This window comes from Hyperolius riggenbachi, chromosome 9 (genome assembly GCF_040937935.1).
Source record: "Hyperolius riggenbachi isolate aHypRig1 chromosome 9, aHypRig1.pri, whole genome shotgun sequence".
Classification (NCBI taxonomy): Eukaryota; Metazoa; Chordata; class Amphibia; order Anura; family Hyperoliidae; genus Hyperolius; species Hyperolius riggenbachi.
The window spans coordinates 43,136,358-43,154,583 of NC_090654.1; the positions used below are offsets into that span (position 1 = coordinate 43,136,358).

At 44.3% G+C, this 18,226-nt stretch overlaps 1 protein-coding gene across 1 annotated transcript in view; it reads right to left on the reverse strand.

Moving 5' to 3' along the window:
• Nucleotides 1-3,190: 3,190 nt before the first annotated feature.
• LOC137531574 (uncharacterized) overlaps nt 3,191-18,226 on the reverse strand; it is a 28,434-nt gene continuing 13,398 nt past the window's right edge. Inside the window, exons 2-7 of the mRNA XM_068251504.1 lie at nt 14,242-14,282; nt 12,320-12,453; nt 8,833-8,960; nt 7,311-7,370; nt 3,594-3,783; nt 3,191-3,450 (exon numbers count right to left, since the gene is read on the reverse strand). Coding sequence (XP_068107605.1) covers nt 3,340-3,450; nt 3,594-3,783; nt 7,311-7,370; nt 8,833-8,960; nt 12,320-12,453; nt 14,242-14,251 — 633 coding nt within the window. The 5' untranslated portion in view covers nt 14,252-14,282 and the 3' untranslated portion in view covers nt 3,191-3,339. The remainder of the gene's footprint in view (nt 3,451-3,593; nt 3,784-7,310; nt 7,371-8,832; nt 8,961-12,319; nt 12,454-14,241; nt 14,283-18,226) is intronic.

Genomic DNA, 18,226 nt, shown 5'->3' on the forward strand with positions numbered 1-18,226 from the left:
TCGCGGTAAGTCATTTCCACTACCGCGATTCGCTTTTGTCGAACGCGCGGCGGAGCGATAATTGCCGCGATTTTGCTATGCAGTGCATAGCATAGCATAGCAAAATCGCGGCCGCAAACATCGGGGGAATCGCCGGTTTTGCAATTCAGCAATCGCTAGCGTTCAGTGTGAACGCTAGCGATTGCAGGTGGAAAAGGGCCCTAAGGGAAAAGTGGATACCTCAGCTTATATATGGATTTGCTTATATGTGAGCATATACAGTAAGTCGATTGGGAATGGCTAATTTTTTTTTGTGACAATTGAATGGTCTAGGATAGATTGTCTATCATAAAATTTTTTTTGAAAGATTTGCTAGGTTGTATAAATCAAGCAATTGCTTGATTTATACAACCTAGCAAATTTTTCAGATTTTTTTTTTTTTTTCATGATTGGGGAATAATTGAATGTGTGTTTTTTTTACTTTGGTCAGATTCTTCAAATGTTATAATCCAATAAGAGAAAAAAAAAATCTTGAATTGAAAAGTATTACACCAACGTGTGTCGTGTGTATGACCACCTTTAGGATAGATACACACATCCCAATTTTTATTGGCCAATTTTGCCACCTCCATATAGTTGGAGGGATAACAAATTTTGAAATACTATGAACGGATTATGTAGGCAAGCTCTCCTACTACATGGAGGTGGTAAAATTGGCTAACTAAAATTGGATGTGTGTAGCAGGCTTAACTTACAGGCTTACACTTTATGAACAATTTATTTTTTTTATTGATTTTAGTAATTCGGTAGTAATCCATTCAAAATAATCCTATTTATCCAACCACTGTATAATTTTTATTTTTAGATGAGAGCGGACACATACAATCATTCAAATCCACCAGGTAGATTGGCAAACTGGATATTTCTGATTGACTATATGATCGTTTTGATATCTCGTGTGCAACTGCTGATTCTTATTACCGAATCAAGCTAATTTATCTGATCAAATAATCAATTCAGAAAATGTTTACGGTTAATGAATACCTTGAAGTAAACCCGAGGTGAAAATGAAGATAAACAATTGTATTTATCCCCTTACTCCGTAAAATGACCTTTTTTCAGATATCCCATGGTTTAATTGTATATTTAGGCATTTACAAAGTAGATTGAATGTTAAATGAAAATACGTGAACTATTGACTTTTTTTTAGTCTCTCCCTGTTCTCAGAAGTTGTATTCTGCAAGGAAAAAACTTTTAGGGCTGGAACCCACAGAAGCGCTTTTGGCAGCGTTTTGGCAGCACTGCGATACGCTAGCAGTTTGCCAAAACGCTGGGCTAATGTTAATGGATGGGGCAACTTCCACAGGAGCGTTTGCGTTTCTCAGAAACGCAAATGCAGGACATGCAGCATTTTGGGAGCGTTAGCGCTTCAATGCAAAGTATTGAAACGCTAGCAGAAACGCTCAGCAAAACCTAAACTGAGCGGTTTTGCTAGCGTTTTGCGGTTCAGCACACTGTAACAAAATTAAAAATTATTCACAGGACCAATCAGGATAAAAACGCGAAACGCAAAACGCTACACAACTGCTGAGGAAAAAAATACACTGTTGCAAAACGCGACCGAAAACTCGCATGAATCAGCTTGCAAACCGCTCAGGCAAAACGCTAGCGGTTGCGTTTAGCGTTTGCGGTTTGCAGTGGGTTCCAGGCCTTATGGTGATTTTTACTACTATATTCCCAACAAGGTACAAGACAGAGGCTGTAACTTCCATGACTAGAAATTAACTCTTTTTCAAGCAGCAAAATAAAACAAGCAAAACAGCCTGCTTATTAATATGTTTGGCACTGTACACACCAGTGGCGTAGCTAAGGAGTTGTGGGCCCCGATGCAAGTTTTACAATGGCGCCCCCAAGCATTCTATACAGAATTGATACGGCGCACCAGAACCTGCCAATGGCAACTACAGTGTGAGAGGTGCAAGAAGGGGATGGGGAAGAGTTTGTTAATGATTTCCACTATTCAAAGTATCTATAGAAGTTATTATTATGAGCACAGGACCAATTAAGAGCTAATACTGCAGTTGATAGAGGGCCCCTTTGGCCCACGGGCCCCAATGCGGCTGCAACCTCTGCAACCCCTATTGCTACGCCCCTGGTACACACGTTTATCTTATCCTGTCACCTCGGGTACACTTTAAAGGGAATGATGATGAAAGATGTTTGGTTGCTATGGGTTACTGCTGTTCGTGTCAGGAGAAAAACTATCATAAAAAGTATACAGTTATCCCCCCTTCTAGTGTCCATTTTCCAATAGCGCCTCTAGTTTTTAGTAGTTGACGCTGACTTTTGCCTCCATACAATTTAGGATTTATTTTGTCATAAGGGCACCTCAAAGGACAGCTAAAATGAGAGCGATATGGTTTCCTTTTAAACGATACCAGTTGCCTGGCACTTTGGCTGATTATTCTGGCGTCAATAACGTCTAAATTACACAGCTGAAACAAGCATGTTGGCAAATCCAGTCAGACTTCAGTCAGAAACATCTGATGGGCATGCTTGTTCAGGGTCTATGGCTAAAAGTATTAGAGGGAGATGATCAGCAGGACAGCCAGGCAATTTGCATTATTTAAAAGGAAATAAATGTCAGCCTCCATATCATTCTCACTTTAGGTGTGCTTTAAAGAGAACCCGAGGTGGGTTTGAAGAATATTATCTGCATACAGAGGCTGGATCTGCCTATACAGCCCAGCCTCTGTTGCTATCCCAAACCCCCCCCTAAGGTCCCCCCTGCACTCTGCAATCCCTCCATAAATCACAGCCCCGCTGCTGACAAACAGCTTGTCAGAGCTGGCTGTGTTTATCTCTATAGTGTTAGTCTGCTGCTCTCCCCGCCTCCTGCAGAACTCCAGTCCCCGCCTGCATCCCTTCCCTCCCTGCTGATTGGAGGGAAGGGACGGGGGCAGGGACCGGAGCTATGCAGGAGGCGGGGGAGCAGCTGAGACTGACACTACAGATGTAAATACAGCCTCACAGCACGGCTGTGATTTATGAGGGATTGCAGAGTGCAGGGGGCCCTTAGGGGGGTTTGGGATAGCAATAGAGGCTAGGCTGTATAGGCAGATCCAGCCTCTGTATGCAGATAACCTTCTTTAAACACACCTCGGGTTCTCTTTAACAATGTTCCAAAATGAAGCGGGTCAGCTCACTAGACTTCATTCTTAATACAACCTATATTTTTTTTTTCCTCTTGGTTCCCCGTCTGCCAGGGAAACTGAAGTAAACCACCTGAGAGGTGTGATATAAACCCGTCTCCCCCGTGATTACGTGCCCTGCCTGAGGAAGGAGTCTGAGGCATTTGCGTTATTTCAGAGTGCCGCTCCAGTTGATGGGGTTGTATTGCAGCAGTTCTCTCTCCCTCAGCAGCTCCAGGGAGCGGGTCAGACGATTTTCCTGCCATTTACTCTCCATTAACTGCAGGTAATGAAAAAACACCAATATGTGAACGGTGAGTCTTAACTTTTTAGATTAATAAAACATGTAAAGCCAATTGCACGTGGTCCGGCGTTGAGGCTCATACACACACCCGACTTAATGCAGGAAGCAGCCTGGCTTACCCGCTTGTTCTCGTCCCGGTACTTCCTCAGGAATAAGGACTTGGCTTGTTCCTGCTGGTGGTCCTGAGTCACGGCTAAGCGGTCTGCTTCCTTCAGTGCCTCCAGTTCCTTACTCTGACCGGCCAGCGACTCCCTCTCCACTGCCCACTTATCACTCATCTGTTTCTTCAGCAGCTGTCTGATCTCCCGCCTGCAAAACAAGAAGAAAACCAGGAAGATAATAAACCACCCTGGCGTTCTATTGATTGCGCCAGGGTGGCTGTGCAGCACTTTTTTTTTTTTTTTTAAATCATGTAGCTAGCCTAGCCTCCGGCGATCAGAGCAAACAGAAAATCCTGTTCAGAATAGGGATTTCCTGTTTGGCTTCCCCCGTCGCCATGGCGACGATTTTGGTGACGTCAGAGGGGTTTTTTAATCCACCCCTCAGCGCTGCCTGGGACTGATTGCCCAGACTGCGCACAGGGTCTCGGGGGGGGGGGCTGTTATGCGGCGAGTGGCAGCGCATCCGCAGAGATCGTCCCCAACACACAGCTAGCAAAGTACTAGCTACGTGTTTTAAACAAAAATTTATGAAAATCGGCCCACCAGGTCCAGCGTGGCGGTCATGGACGAGCTGAGCTCGTCCATACCACTAAATTAAAGGACTCTCCGGTATACAGAGGCTACCATCTTTATTTCCTTTAAAACCTTAAATTTTCTTTCCCCAAAGAAATGTTTTTTTAGGAGGAGTATGATCTCACAAAGCATTTTTGAATGCTCAGAGGCTCTTGGCGTTCCTATGAGCGTGTCTGGTTCCTCCCTTATTACCTGATGAAGCAGGATTGCACCCGCAAAACACATTGCATTGTGGAGTAGTCAAAAACATTTTCTATTCTAAAACTGAAACCGACTACACCATATCTTCCATTGGGGAGGCAATTCCACCACTACCTCCCATATTATATAATTTTTAGCAAAACCAAAATTTTTGTTCTCAATCTTTTTGCCGCCTCTGTACTCAGTGTTAACCTGTTAAGATTTCAGGATGTGAATTTCACGTCCTGCACTGTGAATCACTGCTTGCCGCACGTTCCCACGCACTCATTTGATTGCTAATAGCAGCACTCATTAATTGTAAATAGAGAAAACAAGTTTAACAGTGGGGGGAAAAAAGTTTTAAAGTGAAAGTCACTATTAAACAGTGTTCACACCCTGCCCCCCCCCCCCCTCCCCCGCCCCAGCACAGTATTAACTCCTAACTAATTAACTCCTTGTGTCACCAATACTTAGCCCTAAGATTAGTGGACACCTGTAACGGCTGACGCCTGTAGCGATCGCTAGTGCGACAGTTACGAGACCAAACACTGTACAAATACATGGCTGTGCTGTTGCCTAGCAATGTATCTGTACAGTACTGGAGTCCCCAAACTGTGCGCCATAGCGATCGGATCCAATCGCTGCAAACGCACAGGCTGGCGATATGCCATATTTCATCACTAGTTCGGAATGTGGCTTGTTTGGTATACTTTTAACCAGAACAAGATAAATAATATATTTTGAGGTGTTTAGAACTGTGGCACTTATCATGTAAAAGTTACACAGGGTGTAAAATGGAAAAAGTCCTTTTTTTGCATTTACACTTAATTCTTTTCTATAAAATGCTTATAAAATTAAATAATGCTTGGAAACAAATATTATCCAAAGAAAGCCTAGATTGTTCTTAAAAACACAATATGTGTATAACTTTATTCTTAAAGAGACTGAAGCGAGAATAAATCTTGCTTCAGAGCTCATAGTTAGCAGGGGCATGTGTGCCCCTGCTAAACCGCCGCTATAGTGCTGCTAAACGGGGGTCCCTTGACCCCCAAACCCCCCACTGCGACACTTGGTCGCAGACTTGGTCGCTCCTGGAGGCAGGGCTAACGGCTGCAGCCCTGCCTCCAGTCGCGTCTGTCAGCGGCGCATCGCCGCCTCTCCCCCGCCCCTCTCAGTGAAGGAAGACAGAGGGGCGGGGGAGAGGCGGAGATACGTGCTGACAGACACGCGTGGGGCAGGGTTGCGGCGGTTAGCCCTGCCCCAACCAGGAAGCGCTCCCCCGCATTACGGAGGGGATTTGGGCAGCTCCGGTGGCTCCCAGTCTTCTTGGCTGCAGAACTCGACCTCGCCAGGCCGGGTTCCAGGTCGGCCTCTTCTGCTCTCCACGGCGCGGGTCACGTGGTCCGGCCAACGTCATCAGGACGGTACTGCGCAGGCATAAAACTACTGGGTGAAGTCTGATTCTGCAGCGGAGAAGACCGGGAGCCTCCGGAGCTGCGGCGAGGGCACAGGACGGCTGCCACGGGCTGTAGGAAGCCCCAGGAAAGTGGATTTTTTTTTTTATTTTTTGAATGTATCCTTTAAAAACACAATATGTGTATAACTTTGATAGCGTAAGTAATAAAAAAGTTATTGCTGTATTACTGCGACACAGCTGATTTCCCCAAATTGTCAGAAAACACTGGAATGCGAAGTGGTTAAAGAGACACTGAAGCGAGACTAAATCTCGCTTCAGGTCTTATATATAGCAGGGGCACGTGTGCCCCTGCTAAAACGCCGCTATCCCGCGGCTTAACGGGGGTCCCTTCACCCCCAAACCCACCCCCCGCAAATCTGAGTCGGAAAAAGGTCGCTGGAGCTGATCTTCCTGGAGGCAGGGCTAACGGCTGCAGCCCTGCCTCCAGTCGCGTCTATCAGACGCGCATCGCCGCCTCTCCCCCGCCCCTCTCAGTGAAGGAAGACAGAGGGGCGGGGGAGAGGCGGAGGGACGCGTCTGACAGACGCGCATGGGGCAGGGCTGCGGCGGTTAGCCCTGCCCCAACCAGGAAGCGCTCCCCCGCTGCTCGGAGGGGGTTTGGGGGGACAGGGACCCCCGTTAAGCCGCGCTATAGCGGCGTTTTAGCAGGGGCACGCATGCCCCTGCTAGCTATGAGGTCTGAAGCGAGATCTATTCTCGCTTCAGACTCTCTTTAATATTGTTAGGTGAACTCTCATACTACATGCTGGTGGTAAACTTGGTCTGTGATTAGCCAATCAAAACTGAAGGTGTGTACCAGGTTTAATGGACAAATAAAGCAAGAGGGATACAGAGGCTTCCATATTTATTACCAGTTGCCTGGCTATCCTGTTGATCCTCTGCCTCTAATACATTTAGCCATAGACCCTGAACAAAAATGCAGCACATCAGGTGTTTCTGACATTGTTACATCTGACAAGAATAGCTGCATGCTTGTTTCTGGTGTGATTCAGACACTACTGCAGCCAAATAGACCAGAAGGACTGCCAGACAACTGGTATTTTTTAAAGGGAAATAAATAAGACAGTCTCCATATTCTTCTCGTTTCAAGTGCTACCCCCCAATCCTGTGCATAGATGCTGATTAGTCTGTTTTTTTAAAGCAGTGTGAATGGACTCTGGTGGGATCTCAGCAGCACTGATGCTGTTTGCCCTGTATGTTGCATCTCACACCCATAACCCATCCCAAGCCACATATCATATAAAAAAACATGCAAATACTTGTTCTGCCAGGCTTGCCCCACTCCAAACAGCACCTGAGGCTAGTGCCTGCTTTGCCCGCCCCCTGACCCAGCCCTTCAGAGCCTGGCATAATCTCTTGCTTTGCCTTTGTGCTCATTGATGGCGTTAGCTCTGCAAGTGCATTGACATGAGAGTACCAGCATTATGGGGAAATGACACACTTACCTGTATTCCTCTTTCTCTGTTGCATTTCCATAAAATGGCCGCCTCCAGCCCTGGTGATACCTGACGACACAAAAAAAAGCAAAAAACTATTGTGTAACTTTTCTAAGGAAAATTTTCTATTAAACATTAAGTTAAGGACAGACAAACAGCTTAAAGAGAACCTGAACTGAAATCTGAAAGCCAAAATAACCATACACAGGTCATACTTACCTCCTGTGTAGTCTACTCATCAATCCCTTTCTCCTCTCCTGCTTCCCATTTGTCCACTGTGATCAATGCAATTCTCCATCCTCCATTTTGAAAATGGCCATTACCCCATAACAGCTTCCTGGTCAGCACACTGTTAAACTGTAATATCACCCACTGGAGCCATAGGGAAACATGGACATTACCTTGCATATTCAGTTGTAACTGACAGCAACTGGTATATTTCTGTTCTGACAAAATCTTGTCAGAACTGGAAGGGATCACTGTAAGAAGAAAATGGTGACCTTCTGAGAGGAACTGATGCCGAGGTTAGTATGTAATTATTTGCAGCTACGTCATGCGTATATTTTAAATAATTTTACTCAGTTCAGGTTCCCTTTAAACCAGCAATCAAAATAACTTGTGCAATAGTTCAAACACAACAAAACAGGGTTTTAAAGGAAAAATTTCACTCTTTATTCTTCACTCATAAGTCTTAATTGCGGTTACAGGGTGTAGACACAATTCAGAGATCCAATTCAACAGAAAGATCAAAATAACTTATGCTTGAAAATCAAAATGTCTGCTTCATGAATTCCAGTATTGCTGACATACTGCAAAACAGAGTTTCATATATTTATTTGTATGATCCGCCACCCTATTCTGGACGCAAATAAGTTGGGACAGTTTCAGAATCCTACGGGCAACAGTTATTGTTTAGTTATCACATGGTGCAGATTAAAAAAGGTGTGGAGAAGGGTGTGACTAAAGAAAGTGGGTGTGACCAAAGGTGTGGTAGGGACATGGCTAGAGGCACGGTGGGAAAGTGATTGGAGGTGAAGTGTGGTGTGGGGGCATGACTGGAGGCATGTGGGGGCGTAGCTGAAGTTGTAGGGGTGTGCCTGAAAATATGGTGGGAAAGTGATTGAAGGCATAGTGGGGGCGTGGCAGAATGTATGGTGGGAAAATACTGGAGGTGATGGGGATGTGACTAAAAGTGTGGTGGAGGTATGAATGAAGTGGTGGAGGTGGGGTAGGGCATGACTGGAGTCGCGGTGGGGGTGTGCCTTTTGCTAAAATATGTTTGTACTATAAAGTGTGTCTCCCTTGCTCTTCTCACAAAGTAGGTGATGTTGCTATTAGTGATGGCCACAGATATGCAAATAATCCTGACTTGCTGCAAATCTTATGCTAATTTTATGGAACTTTATGCAGCTCGAAAATGGGACATTTACAAGCTGCATAGTTTTCCATAAAATTAACATACACATTTGCATCAACTTGGAATAATTTACCAATCCTAATTGTTCTTGTGACTTCTGACCGAGCAGCTCACCGGTTGTACTCTTTTTGCTGCATGACGATGACCCTCTGGTGATTGTGCTGGTGGGTCCCCACTGTCTCCAGGCTCACTGTCCTCCGCTTCACGCCTGGAGGGTGCAGGGGGTTCAGACGTTGAAGGACCTGCAGGATACAAAGAGAACAACACTGGCAAAAACCTTCAACAAGGAACAGCTCTAAAGCTACATTCAACAACAACCATGTTCTCAATGAACCCAAAAAACTCACTAATATCAAAGCTGAAAATTTTTGAAAGTAGATTTTAGTTTTTTAGTTTTAGCCATTTTAGGGGGATATCTGTGTGTGCAGGTGACTATTACTGTGCATAATTATTAGGCAACTTAACAAAAAACAAATATATACCCATTTCAATTATTTATTGTTACCAGTGAAACCAATATAACATCTCAACATTCACAAATATACATTTCTGACATTCAAAAACAAAACAAAAACAAATCAGTGACCAATATAGCCACCGTTCTTTGCAAAGACACTCAAAAGTCTGCAATCCATGGATTCTGTCAGTGTTTTGATCTGTTCACCATCAACATTGCATGCAGCAGCAACCACAGCCTCCCAGACACTGTTCAGAGAGGTGTACTGTTTTCCCTCCTTGTAAATCTCACATTTTATGATGGACCACAGGTTCTCAATGGGGTTCAGATCAGGTGAACAAGGAAGCCATGTCATTAGTTTTTCTTCTTTTATACCCTTTCTTGCCAGCCACGCTGTGGAGTATTTGGACGCGTGTGATGGAGCATTGCCCTGCATGAAAATCATGTTTTTCTTGAAGGATGCAGACTTCTTCCTGTACCACTGCTTAAAGGTGTCTTCCAGAAACTGGCAGTAGGACTGGGAGTTGAGCTTGACTCCATCCTCAACCCGAAAAGGCCCCACAAGCTCATCTTTGATGATACCAGCCCAAACCAGTTCTCCACCTCCACCTTGCTGGCGTCTGAGTCGGACTGGAGCTCTCTGCCCTTTACCAATCCAGCCACGGGTCCATCCATCTGGCCCATCAAGACTCACTCTCATTTCATCAGTCCATAAAACCTTAGAAACCTTGAGATATTTCTTGGCCCAGTCTTAACGTTTCGGCTTGTGTGTCTTGTTCAGTGGTGGTCGTCTTTCAGCCTTTCTTACCTTGGCCATGTCTCTGAGTATTGCACACCTTGTGCTTTTGGGCACTCCAGTGATGTTGCAGCTCTGAAATATGGCCAAACTGGTGTCAAGTGGCATCTTGGCAGCTGCACGCTTCAATTTTCTCCGTTCATGGGCAGTTATTTTGCGCCTTGGTTTTTCCACATGCTTCTTGCGACCCTGTTGACTATTTTGAATTAAATGCTTGATTGTTCGATGATCACGCTTCAGAAGCTTTGCAATTTTAAGAGTGCTGCATCCCTCTGCAAGATATCTCACTATTTTTGACTTTTCTGAGCCTGTCAAGTCCTTCTTATGACCCATTTTGCCAAAGGAAAGGAAGTTGCCTAATAATTATGCACACCTGATATAGGGTGTTGATGTCATTAGACCACACCCCTTCTCATTACAGAGATGCACATCACCTAATATGCTTAATTGGTAGTAGGCTTTTGAGCCTATACAGCTTGGAGTAAGACAACATGCATAAAGAGGATGATGTGGTCAAAATACTAATTTGCCTAATAATTCTGCACTCCCTGTATATCTCATAAGGCCTTATATATGTTGCTATGCAGGTGGGGTGGGGCGGGACAACGAGCACGTGTGACAGAGTGGCTTACGGCAGGTGGGGGAACAGCATGAACAATATGATTGTGTTATCCATGAGTTTTGGGCATCACTAAAGCTACATTCTCACCTGGCAACAAACTGCAGTAGTCTGCTGGATCTCTGTGTGGATCCTAATGAGATTGCCCCATCCTTCTCAGCTCGATCCAGCGATGGCAGCCCGAACAATCAAAATAATCATAACAATTGCATGGGCTCCGGCGGAAAGAGGGGACCAGATTGGGCTCTACTATTTCTGAAGGAGCGGAAAGCCTCTAGGGCACCTGCACTCCGTTCCTCGGCAAAGCTTCCGTGGCATTTTTTGCTAAAGACTTCGGAAGCTCTGCCCACCCCACCTCCGTTGCTGCGCCCCACAGATCAGCAGCCGTGTACTAATTAGTGGCTAGTGTAGCCGGGTGGGCCCTGGTAATGCAGGGGGTGTGTGGTCAGAGCAATGGCTGCAGCTATCTTATCTAATGAATTTTGTGCCAGCGATGTGTTATTAACCGTGAGACCCAACAATCATGGCAGGACAGGCTCTCTTTTACACTGGATGTACTCTTTAAGGCTTCTACCTCCTCCTAACACTAATACTCCCCCTGCCTACGCCTAACACTAACCCTACTATAAACCCCATGCCCAACACTTCCTATCCCTTCTTTAACCACTTTGCATCCAGACCTTGTTTCCCACTTATGGACTAGAGCAGTTTTGACAGTTTAGCTATGTCCTTATTGAATCAGAAATAACTTTATCCCTTACTTATGAGACAGAAATGAAATATATATTTGTTTTCATTGCATGCCATTTTTCCCTCAAACAATTGTTTTCTATGAATTTTAATGGGAAAACAAGGAAAAACATGGAAAAACATTGAAAAACTTTATTTCTCAGTTTTACCAATTCCAGTTTAAAAATAAAAAGTGCTACTGTAGATAAACTCAAATTTTGTTTGGCTATTCTTACCACTTATCACAAAACTTAGATTATGTTCCGGTCACAATTTATGGTGAAGATATTTGATTCTGAAATAATGCTACAGAGTGTATGTTTCACTATGAACTGAGAAAATAAAAGTATTTTTAAATGGTAAAAATCTATCTCATTAGCTCAGGAAACATATATTCCCCTTCACCAATTAGTGCTGCATCAGATAGTGCTAGAAATATGCACAGGAGAAACCCCAATCCTGCACAGCACTGCTTCTGCTACAAGACGTATATCTACTGACTCAGGGCTTAGATGAAGTCACCAGAGGACGTAGATATACTGTAATGGTGGATAAAGTGGTTAAAGTAACCTTGGGCTTTGGCTGTTTCCAGCACCTAGATTATACACCCGGCACTGCTGTAGCTGCAATTCTATGGCGGCACCCAAATGCACAGCATCACATGGAGTCCAAATTACCTGCCTCCAAATGGGGCCCATGTATTTTATACCGCAATGACAGTAAAGTATTCAGGGAGTAAGTGCAAGCCATCATTACTGTAATGTCAATCTCATCTAAAGGTGCCTAAACACCTTCAAATCCTGTTTTGCTCGCCAGAATTGGGACTCGATCCCTTTGGTGACTGTTCGCACAGAAGCATTGCTAGCCTCTAGGATAATGACGTGTTCATTTGCTATTGGGGGAGGGGGGTCCTGGCATAATGCAAGATGGAGCAGACGGGGTGAACAGGATAAGAAAGCCTTTGAAGAACAACACCTCCTATGTGATATGCCATGCTTACCATGCTGGTGGTATGTGACACTGGTACAGTGGGCAGTACGGGGAGATTTAGGGAGGTCACAGAGCTTCTTCTTCTTATAGGAGTGCTGTAGTTTGCCCAGGTGACAATTGGCGTGCTTGGTAGTGACACCCCTTCTGCAAAAACAAGTGGATAATTTACTACATACTATCAATGCACTTAGAGCTTGCTCTACAAAGCTAAGTGTAAGGCCTCGTTCACATCTGCTGCGCTGAAAAACGCGTGAAAGCGCATGGTAAAAACGCATGCGCTTGTGCGCGCTTTAGTGTGCGTTTCTGTGCGTTGTGCTGCGCTTCTTTAAAACACGTTTTGCTTACTGTAGCAGCAGCAGTTGTCAATAAAACTTTGTTTTTGTATGTAGATGTATTTTTTTCTTCAATTAGGGGTAAAAACCGCATGCGCTTCTGTGCGCTAAAAAAGCGCACCCATTCACTTGCATTGATGTGCGCTTTACAGCTTAGCGCACAGAAATGCATGCAACACTACGTTTTTGTAACGCTGCTCAGCGCAGCGCATAGATGTGAACCAGCTACATTTAGTTACAGGGGAAAATCAATACCTTGCTGATCGCACAAGGCAGTGCGCTGTGAAAAGCGCACAGAAACGGCCCTGATGTGAACGAGGCCTTAGAGCGTTAACCTAAGTTTCAATGTATGCTTGTCGGAAAAAAGTGAGTTTTGAGGGATCACTTAAAGATTCACTTCACATGATGAGACTATTCCCCTCCATGGGCCGTGGCATTGCGATCTTGCAATTAACAGCTGATGCATTGCGATCCGGCTGTGATTCCACTGTGATTGTAGTCTTACAGTAGTGTGAAACTTTCTAAATTAATTCATTGCTTAATGTGAGCCTGAGGTGAAAATAAATTGATGAGATAAACAATGGTATTAATCCTTTTACTCCTAAAAATGACCTTTTTTTAGTTATTGCATGGTTTTATTTTTATATTTAAACATTTACAAAGTAGATTGAATGTTTTGTGGTCTCTGCTTAGTGGCAGCCTATTAAGTGTCCCTGAGTGAAAATGCATGAACTTTAGACCTTTTCCTCTCCCTCTGCTTTCAGAAGTTGTATTCTGCCAGGAAAACTTTTATGGTTGTAATGTGCTTAATAGTGATGTTTACTATATTCCCAAAGGTACAGAAGCTGTCACTTGCATGCCTAGAAATTAACTCTTTCAGGCAGCAAAATAAAGCGAGTAACACAGCCTGATTATTAATATGTTTGGCACTGTACATACACGTTTATCTTATCACGTCACATGTCGCCTCAGGTACCCCTTTTTTTTAATTTTGATAAGTTTTTTTTTTTTTTTTTTTTTAGACCTACAGGGACACTGAGGGCTCGTTCACACTAGGGGCGTTTTCGGCCATTTTTCAAGCTCAGGCTATTTCTAAAATCGCCCACAAAATGCTTGTGCAATGAATCTCTATGAGAAGGTTCATATCAGCGCGGTTTGTGCGCTGTGTGTTCAGGAAAGCGGTTCCTGTACCATTTTTGGTGCGTTTTTGCTATAATGGAAGCTATAAGAAGAGCGATAAACACTCACAAAACCACTTTGTGTGGCGATTGCGTTAGTGTTTTTTAAGAATACATTGTATTTATTCTTTTCCGGGTCAGAGTTCACTTCCTAACTTGCATCAGGGAGTGAATGACGAAACCGCTGTGGAAAAGGGCTTAGAAAAGCGTGCTTACCAGAAACGCAGCGCGCAGTGGAGCACCGGGAGGAAAAAACAGTGCACAAAATCACAAAACTTTTGCGTTTTTAGGTGAGAATGAGGCCTCAAGGTGTGCTGGTGGCACATCCTGCATTGAAAACATTTGGCACTTGAAGGCGGTTGATTTATGACTGAATAGCAGATGCCTTCTTAGGAGAGGAACTCCGGAAATCTTGTACTCACTCAGGCTCATCCTGTGGCCTTGCAGGGGGTCTGCTGGTAACCTGCAAAGACAGAGATGTGTACCATTAGTAACAGAACATTATTTATATCGAATTGATGCAAAATTGGATCATTTTATTATATCGTGTGTAGCCACTTTAAACCAGATAATCCCTAATACTAATCCCATTCAATACTTTTTCCTTATGTAAATCAATAGCATAAATTGATTTACACTTGACCTTAAGCGGAACCCCCAAAATTAGCCTACCCTTCACACTAATCTGCCCTCCCCCTTTATTAGTTGCTTTGTGTGTCATAACTTAATTTGACTCCTAATTCATATTAACCTCCCTGGCGGTACGCAGATGCGGTGGCTGCGTCTGCGGGAGGGATTTTTTTTAATTAAATGGTTTTTTTTATGTTAGCTAGCACTAGGCTAGCTAACTGTGGCCTCCAAGCCCCCCGGCACCGGTCTGAGCTCCCCGATCGCCGCCGGCAAAACTCACCCGTCCGCGATCCCGCGAGAGCCACAGCTTCCCAATTAGCATCACTCACCGCTATGGCGACGATCGGACATGACGTCATGCGCAGTTCTGATCCTCCCCATAGCGAAGCCGGGTGCTGATTGGGAGGCTGCGCCATCATGGGATCCCTGGGGGGTATGTATACCAGAGGTGATCGCGGGCAATCGGAGGGGACCGGAGGGACTTGGGCACCATGGTTAGCTAGCGAAGTGCTAGCTTAACAAAAGGTAACATTTTATTTTTAAATAAATCCGCCGGGGGAGATGCGATCCCGTGCGGCGGCAAGTCCGACACTGTGTCAGTCATACCGACAGGCAGGTTAAAGGACCAATTCAGTGAAAAAAGTAAGCAGTTAAATTCTCACAGAACCAACAGGTTTTGAACTAGTCCAACTCCTTGTGGGGGATTTTCAGGGTTTTCGGTTTTCAAAAACAATTCCTGAATGTCAGTGTTACTGCCACAATAGTAAGATACCAGCCAGCCTTCCTAATCACTCACACACTATCTTGTCAGTTAGATTTAGCAACTACCGTTCAGGGAATACTTTTAATAACAAAGAAAACCCAGAGAATCCCCCATGAGGAGATGGACCAGTCCAAAACCTGTCGCTTCTGTCAGATTTTAACTACTTACTTTTTTCGCTGGAGTGGTCCCTTAAATGTCCCTCTGGCAATATCTTGCTTTCTGTGTGAGTACATCTCCCAAAGCTGCTGCAGAACATCTTGCATACAGTCTCCTATGACAACTGTGCTGCATTGGAATTTTTGGGACTCCTACATGCTCACCTTGTGTATCCCAGAAAATCTTCACTTTCCGGCAACCGGAGAAAGTTTATCCAGCATGTGAAATGTAAGTCGGGATCCGGTGAGTGGCAATAAAGTGCTCACAAGTGTTGCAAACTTCTCTGGTGTAACCCTATCTGTGTCCTCCCTGCTTTTATTGTTCAGTCCTTTCTCTTGGGCTGTCAGCATTCTCTGCTGTACTGTTTGCATCATGTGACCTCCTGCTTCTATTGGAAACCGGGCCTGGGGACAATGGGCCTGTCAAGTGACAGGGCTGGTCTGGGGACTCCCACAGAGGGGGGACCACAGTGCCAGGGCTTAGTGCATTATTATACTGTACAGGCCACAGGCAGGGAGTGGACACACAAGCCTATCATTACACAGCCACACAGGCTTGGAAAGTTACCATCACTCCCTGGTGTACAATTCCATGCAGTGAAACCTATCATTTAGCAGGGAATTGGTTAATTGAACTTTTGGCAGGAAATGGTATTGGGGAGAAGCCAGGAAAAGTTAAACCAGGATGTAAACTATATGTATGCGATGCATCTCAGCTGTTGGATTTTTACATATAGAATTTGGAATATTAGTACCCCAGTTCGCAAAATGTATATAACTGAAGAAGGGTCACTTTCAGTGGCCAGTGTTACAATTTTCCCTTGGTTTCAGCTACATTCATACTGGGTGCGTTGGACACAATATAATCGCATTGCTAACATAATGTAATTATAGTGTTAGGGTCTATTCACACTGGGGCAATTAGCAGCCGTTTACCGCTAATCGCCACCGCTAATCGCCAGCCATACGCAGTAAACACAAATGCTGTGCATGCATCACAACTGCAATGTGCTAATCGCGATCGGTGAAGGAAAAAAAAAAAAAAAAAACCGCAAAAATGTTCTGCAAAAAATATGCGTTTTACCGCAAAAATTGCCGCCGGAAGAAGCTACCACTGTATAGGCCAATGTGGACATCCAAGTAGACCTGAACTCTTGCACAGGGCACAAGGAAGACCGAGAAATGCACCGTGTGTGTGTTTTAGAGAGAAGAGCTTGTCTAATTCTCCCTCATCTTCAAGTAATCACAAGTGTAATTTGATCTCTCAGCTGTGTCAGCACAAAAATGTGTCAGTTCTCGGGCAGGCACAGCTAATATGTAAACACAGGATGTTAACCCTTTGTCTGCTTCCATGAAAGATTGCAGATTTATTGCAGATTTATTGCAGGAGTTCTGTAAGCTGTAAAAAAGAAATGTTTTTTCTTTAAGGGTTATTATGCTGTTGCTTATCGTTTAGAGCTGAGAGGAATGGGCTTTTAGGCCCATTTCCATTACAAAATTTTGAATTTTTTTTTGTTTGTGCTTTTGTGGATGAGTTGCGTTTTTGTCCTACTATGCGATTCTGCATAGGACATTATGCATCTTTGGGGGTTTTTTCCCCCAAAAACGCATGCAAAAAATTCATTCACCTAACTACAGATGCATTTTCCATTAAAATACCTTATATGCAAATTGCAGGCTAAACGTACGTGAAACTTGCTGCAGGCTGTCAGTTTTTTTTCATGCATGTGAATTTTGCATAGGAAGGAAACTATCCCATATACTTTCATCAGAGCAGGATCATGCACAAGGCAACCTAGGTGGGTGCCAGGGGCCCAGTGGGTGTCAAAGGGCCCAACTGCCACTTTCCCTGACCCTTCTTCCATCTTAGAACCATAAGGAGGAGCCAAAGCTTCTACCTTGCCTAGGGCCTCATTTATTCCTAATCCATCTCTGACTATTCATGCACCATGCCTTATAATGTGAAATGGCATGCCCAAAAAAAATGTGCAAAATGCATGCAATGGAAATGGGTCCTTACAGTTGCAGTTACGCATACTATATGCTTCACATTCATAATTTCCCCCTATTCCAATCCGGTTTTACATTGTCAGCTTGATTACATATTTTTTATGTGTATATAGAGCATAATCATTTCGCAATGCTTCTATCATAAACTGACAGTGGCAGATAAGAGTGACAGTTTGTTGTCAGCCAGTAGATTAGTGCAGGTGTTGAAAATGAGTAACAAAGTCTCCTGCCCTGTGCAGGCAATTACTCCTGCAGCAAGTTGGGAATCTCTGGAGAGCTGCACAGCAACAGTATTCCAAATAAACCCTTTAAGGCCCCATTCACACTAGAGCGTTTTGCCGCGATTTCGGCAAAACGCTCAAACACTAGCGCTTTTTAAAAGCGCGAGCGTAATGAAACCCTATGGGCCCGTTCTTACTTGGGCAATTTGCGCTAATTGCTGCAAATTGCCCCAAAAACGGGCAAAACCGCCAAACGCAAATGTAGCCTGCACCATTTTTAGGCGATTTCGAGGCGATCGCATTTCAGTGCTATAGCAGCGCAAAACGCGATCGCGCCAAAAGCGCCGCAGTGTTCAGTGATTTTTCCGCGTGAAATCGCGGAAAAATCACTCCTGCAAAGTTTCGAAAACGCAGGTGTGAATAGAGCCTAAGGACTCTTTTCCACTGACTGTTGATAAACCGTGAAATGCCTCTCAAACTCTCACAACTGCTCATTGCTGCCTGGCTGAGTTGACTGCTGAGTAATGCAGTCTAAAAATGTAGTGAACTCTCCCTGTACTGTGTGTAGTGCTATCGCCAGCAAGACATAGGCAAAAAAAAAAAACAAACAACCAGATTAAACCAAAAA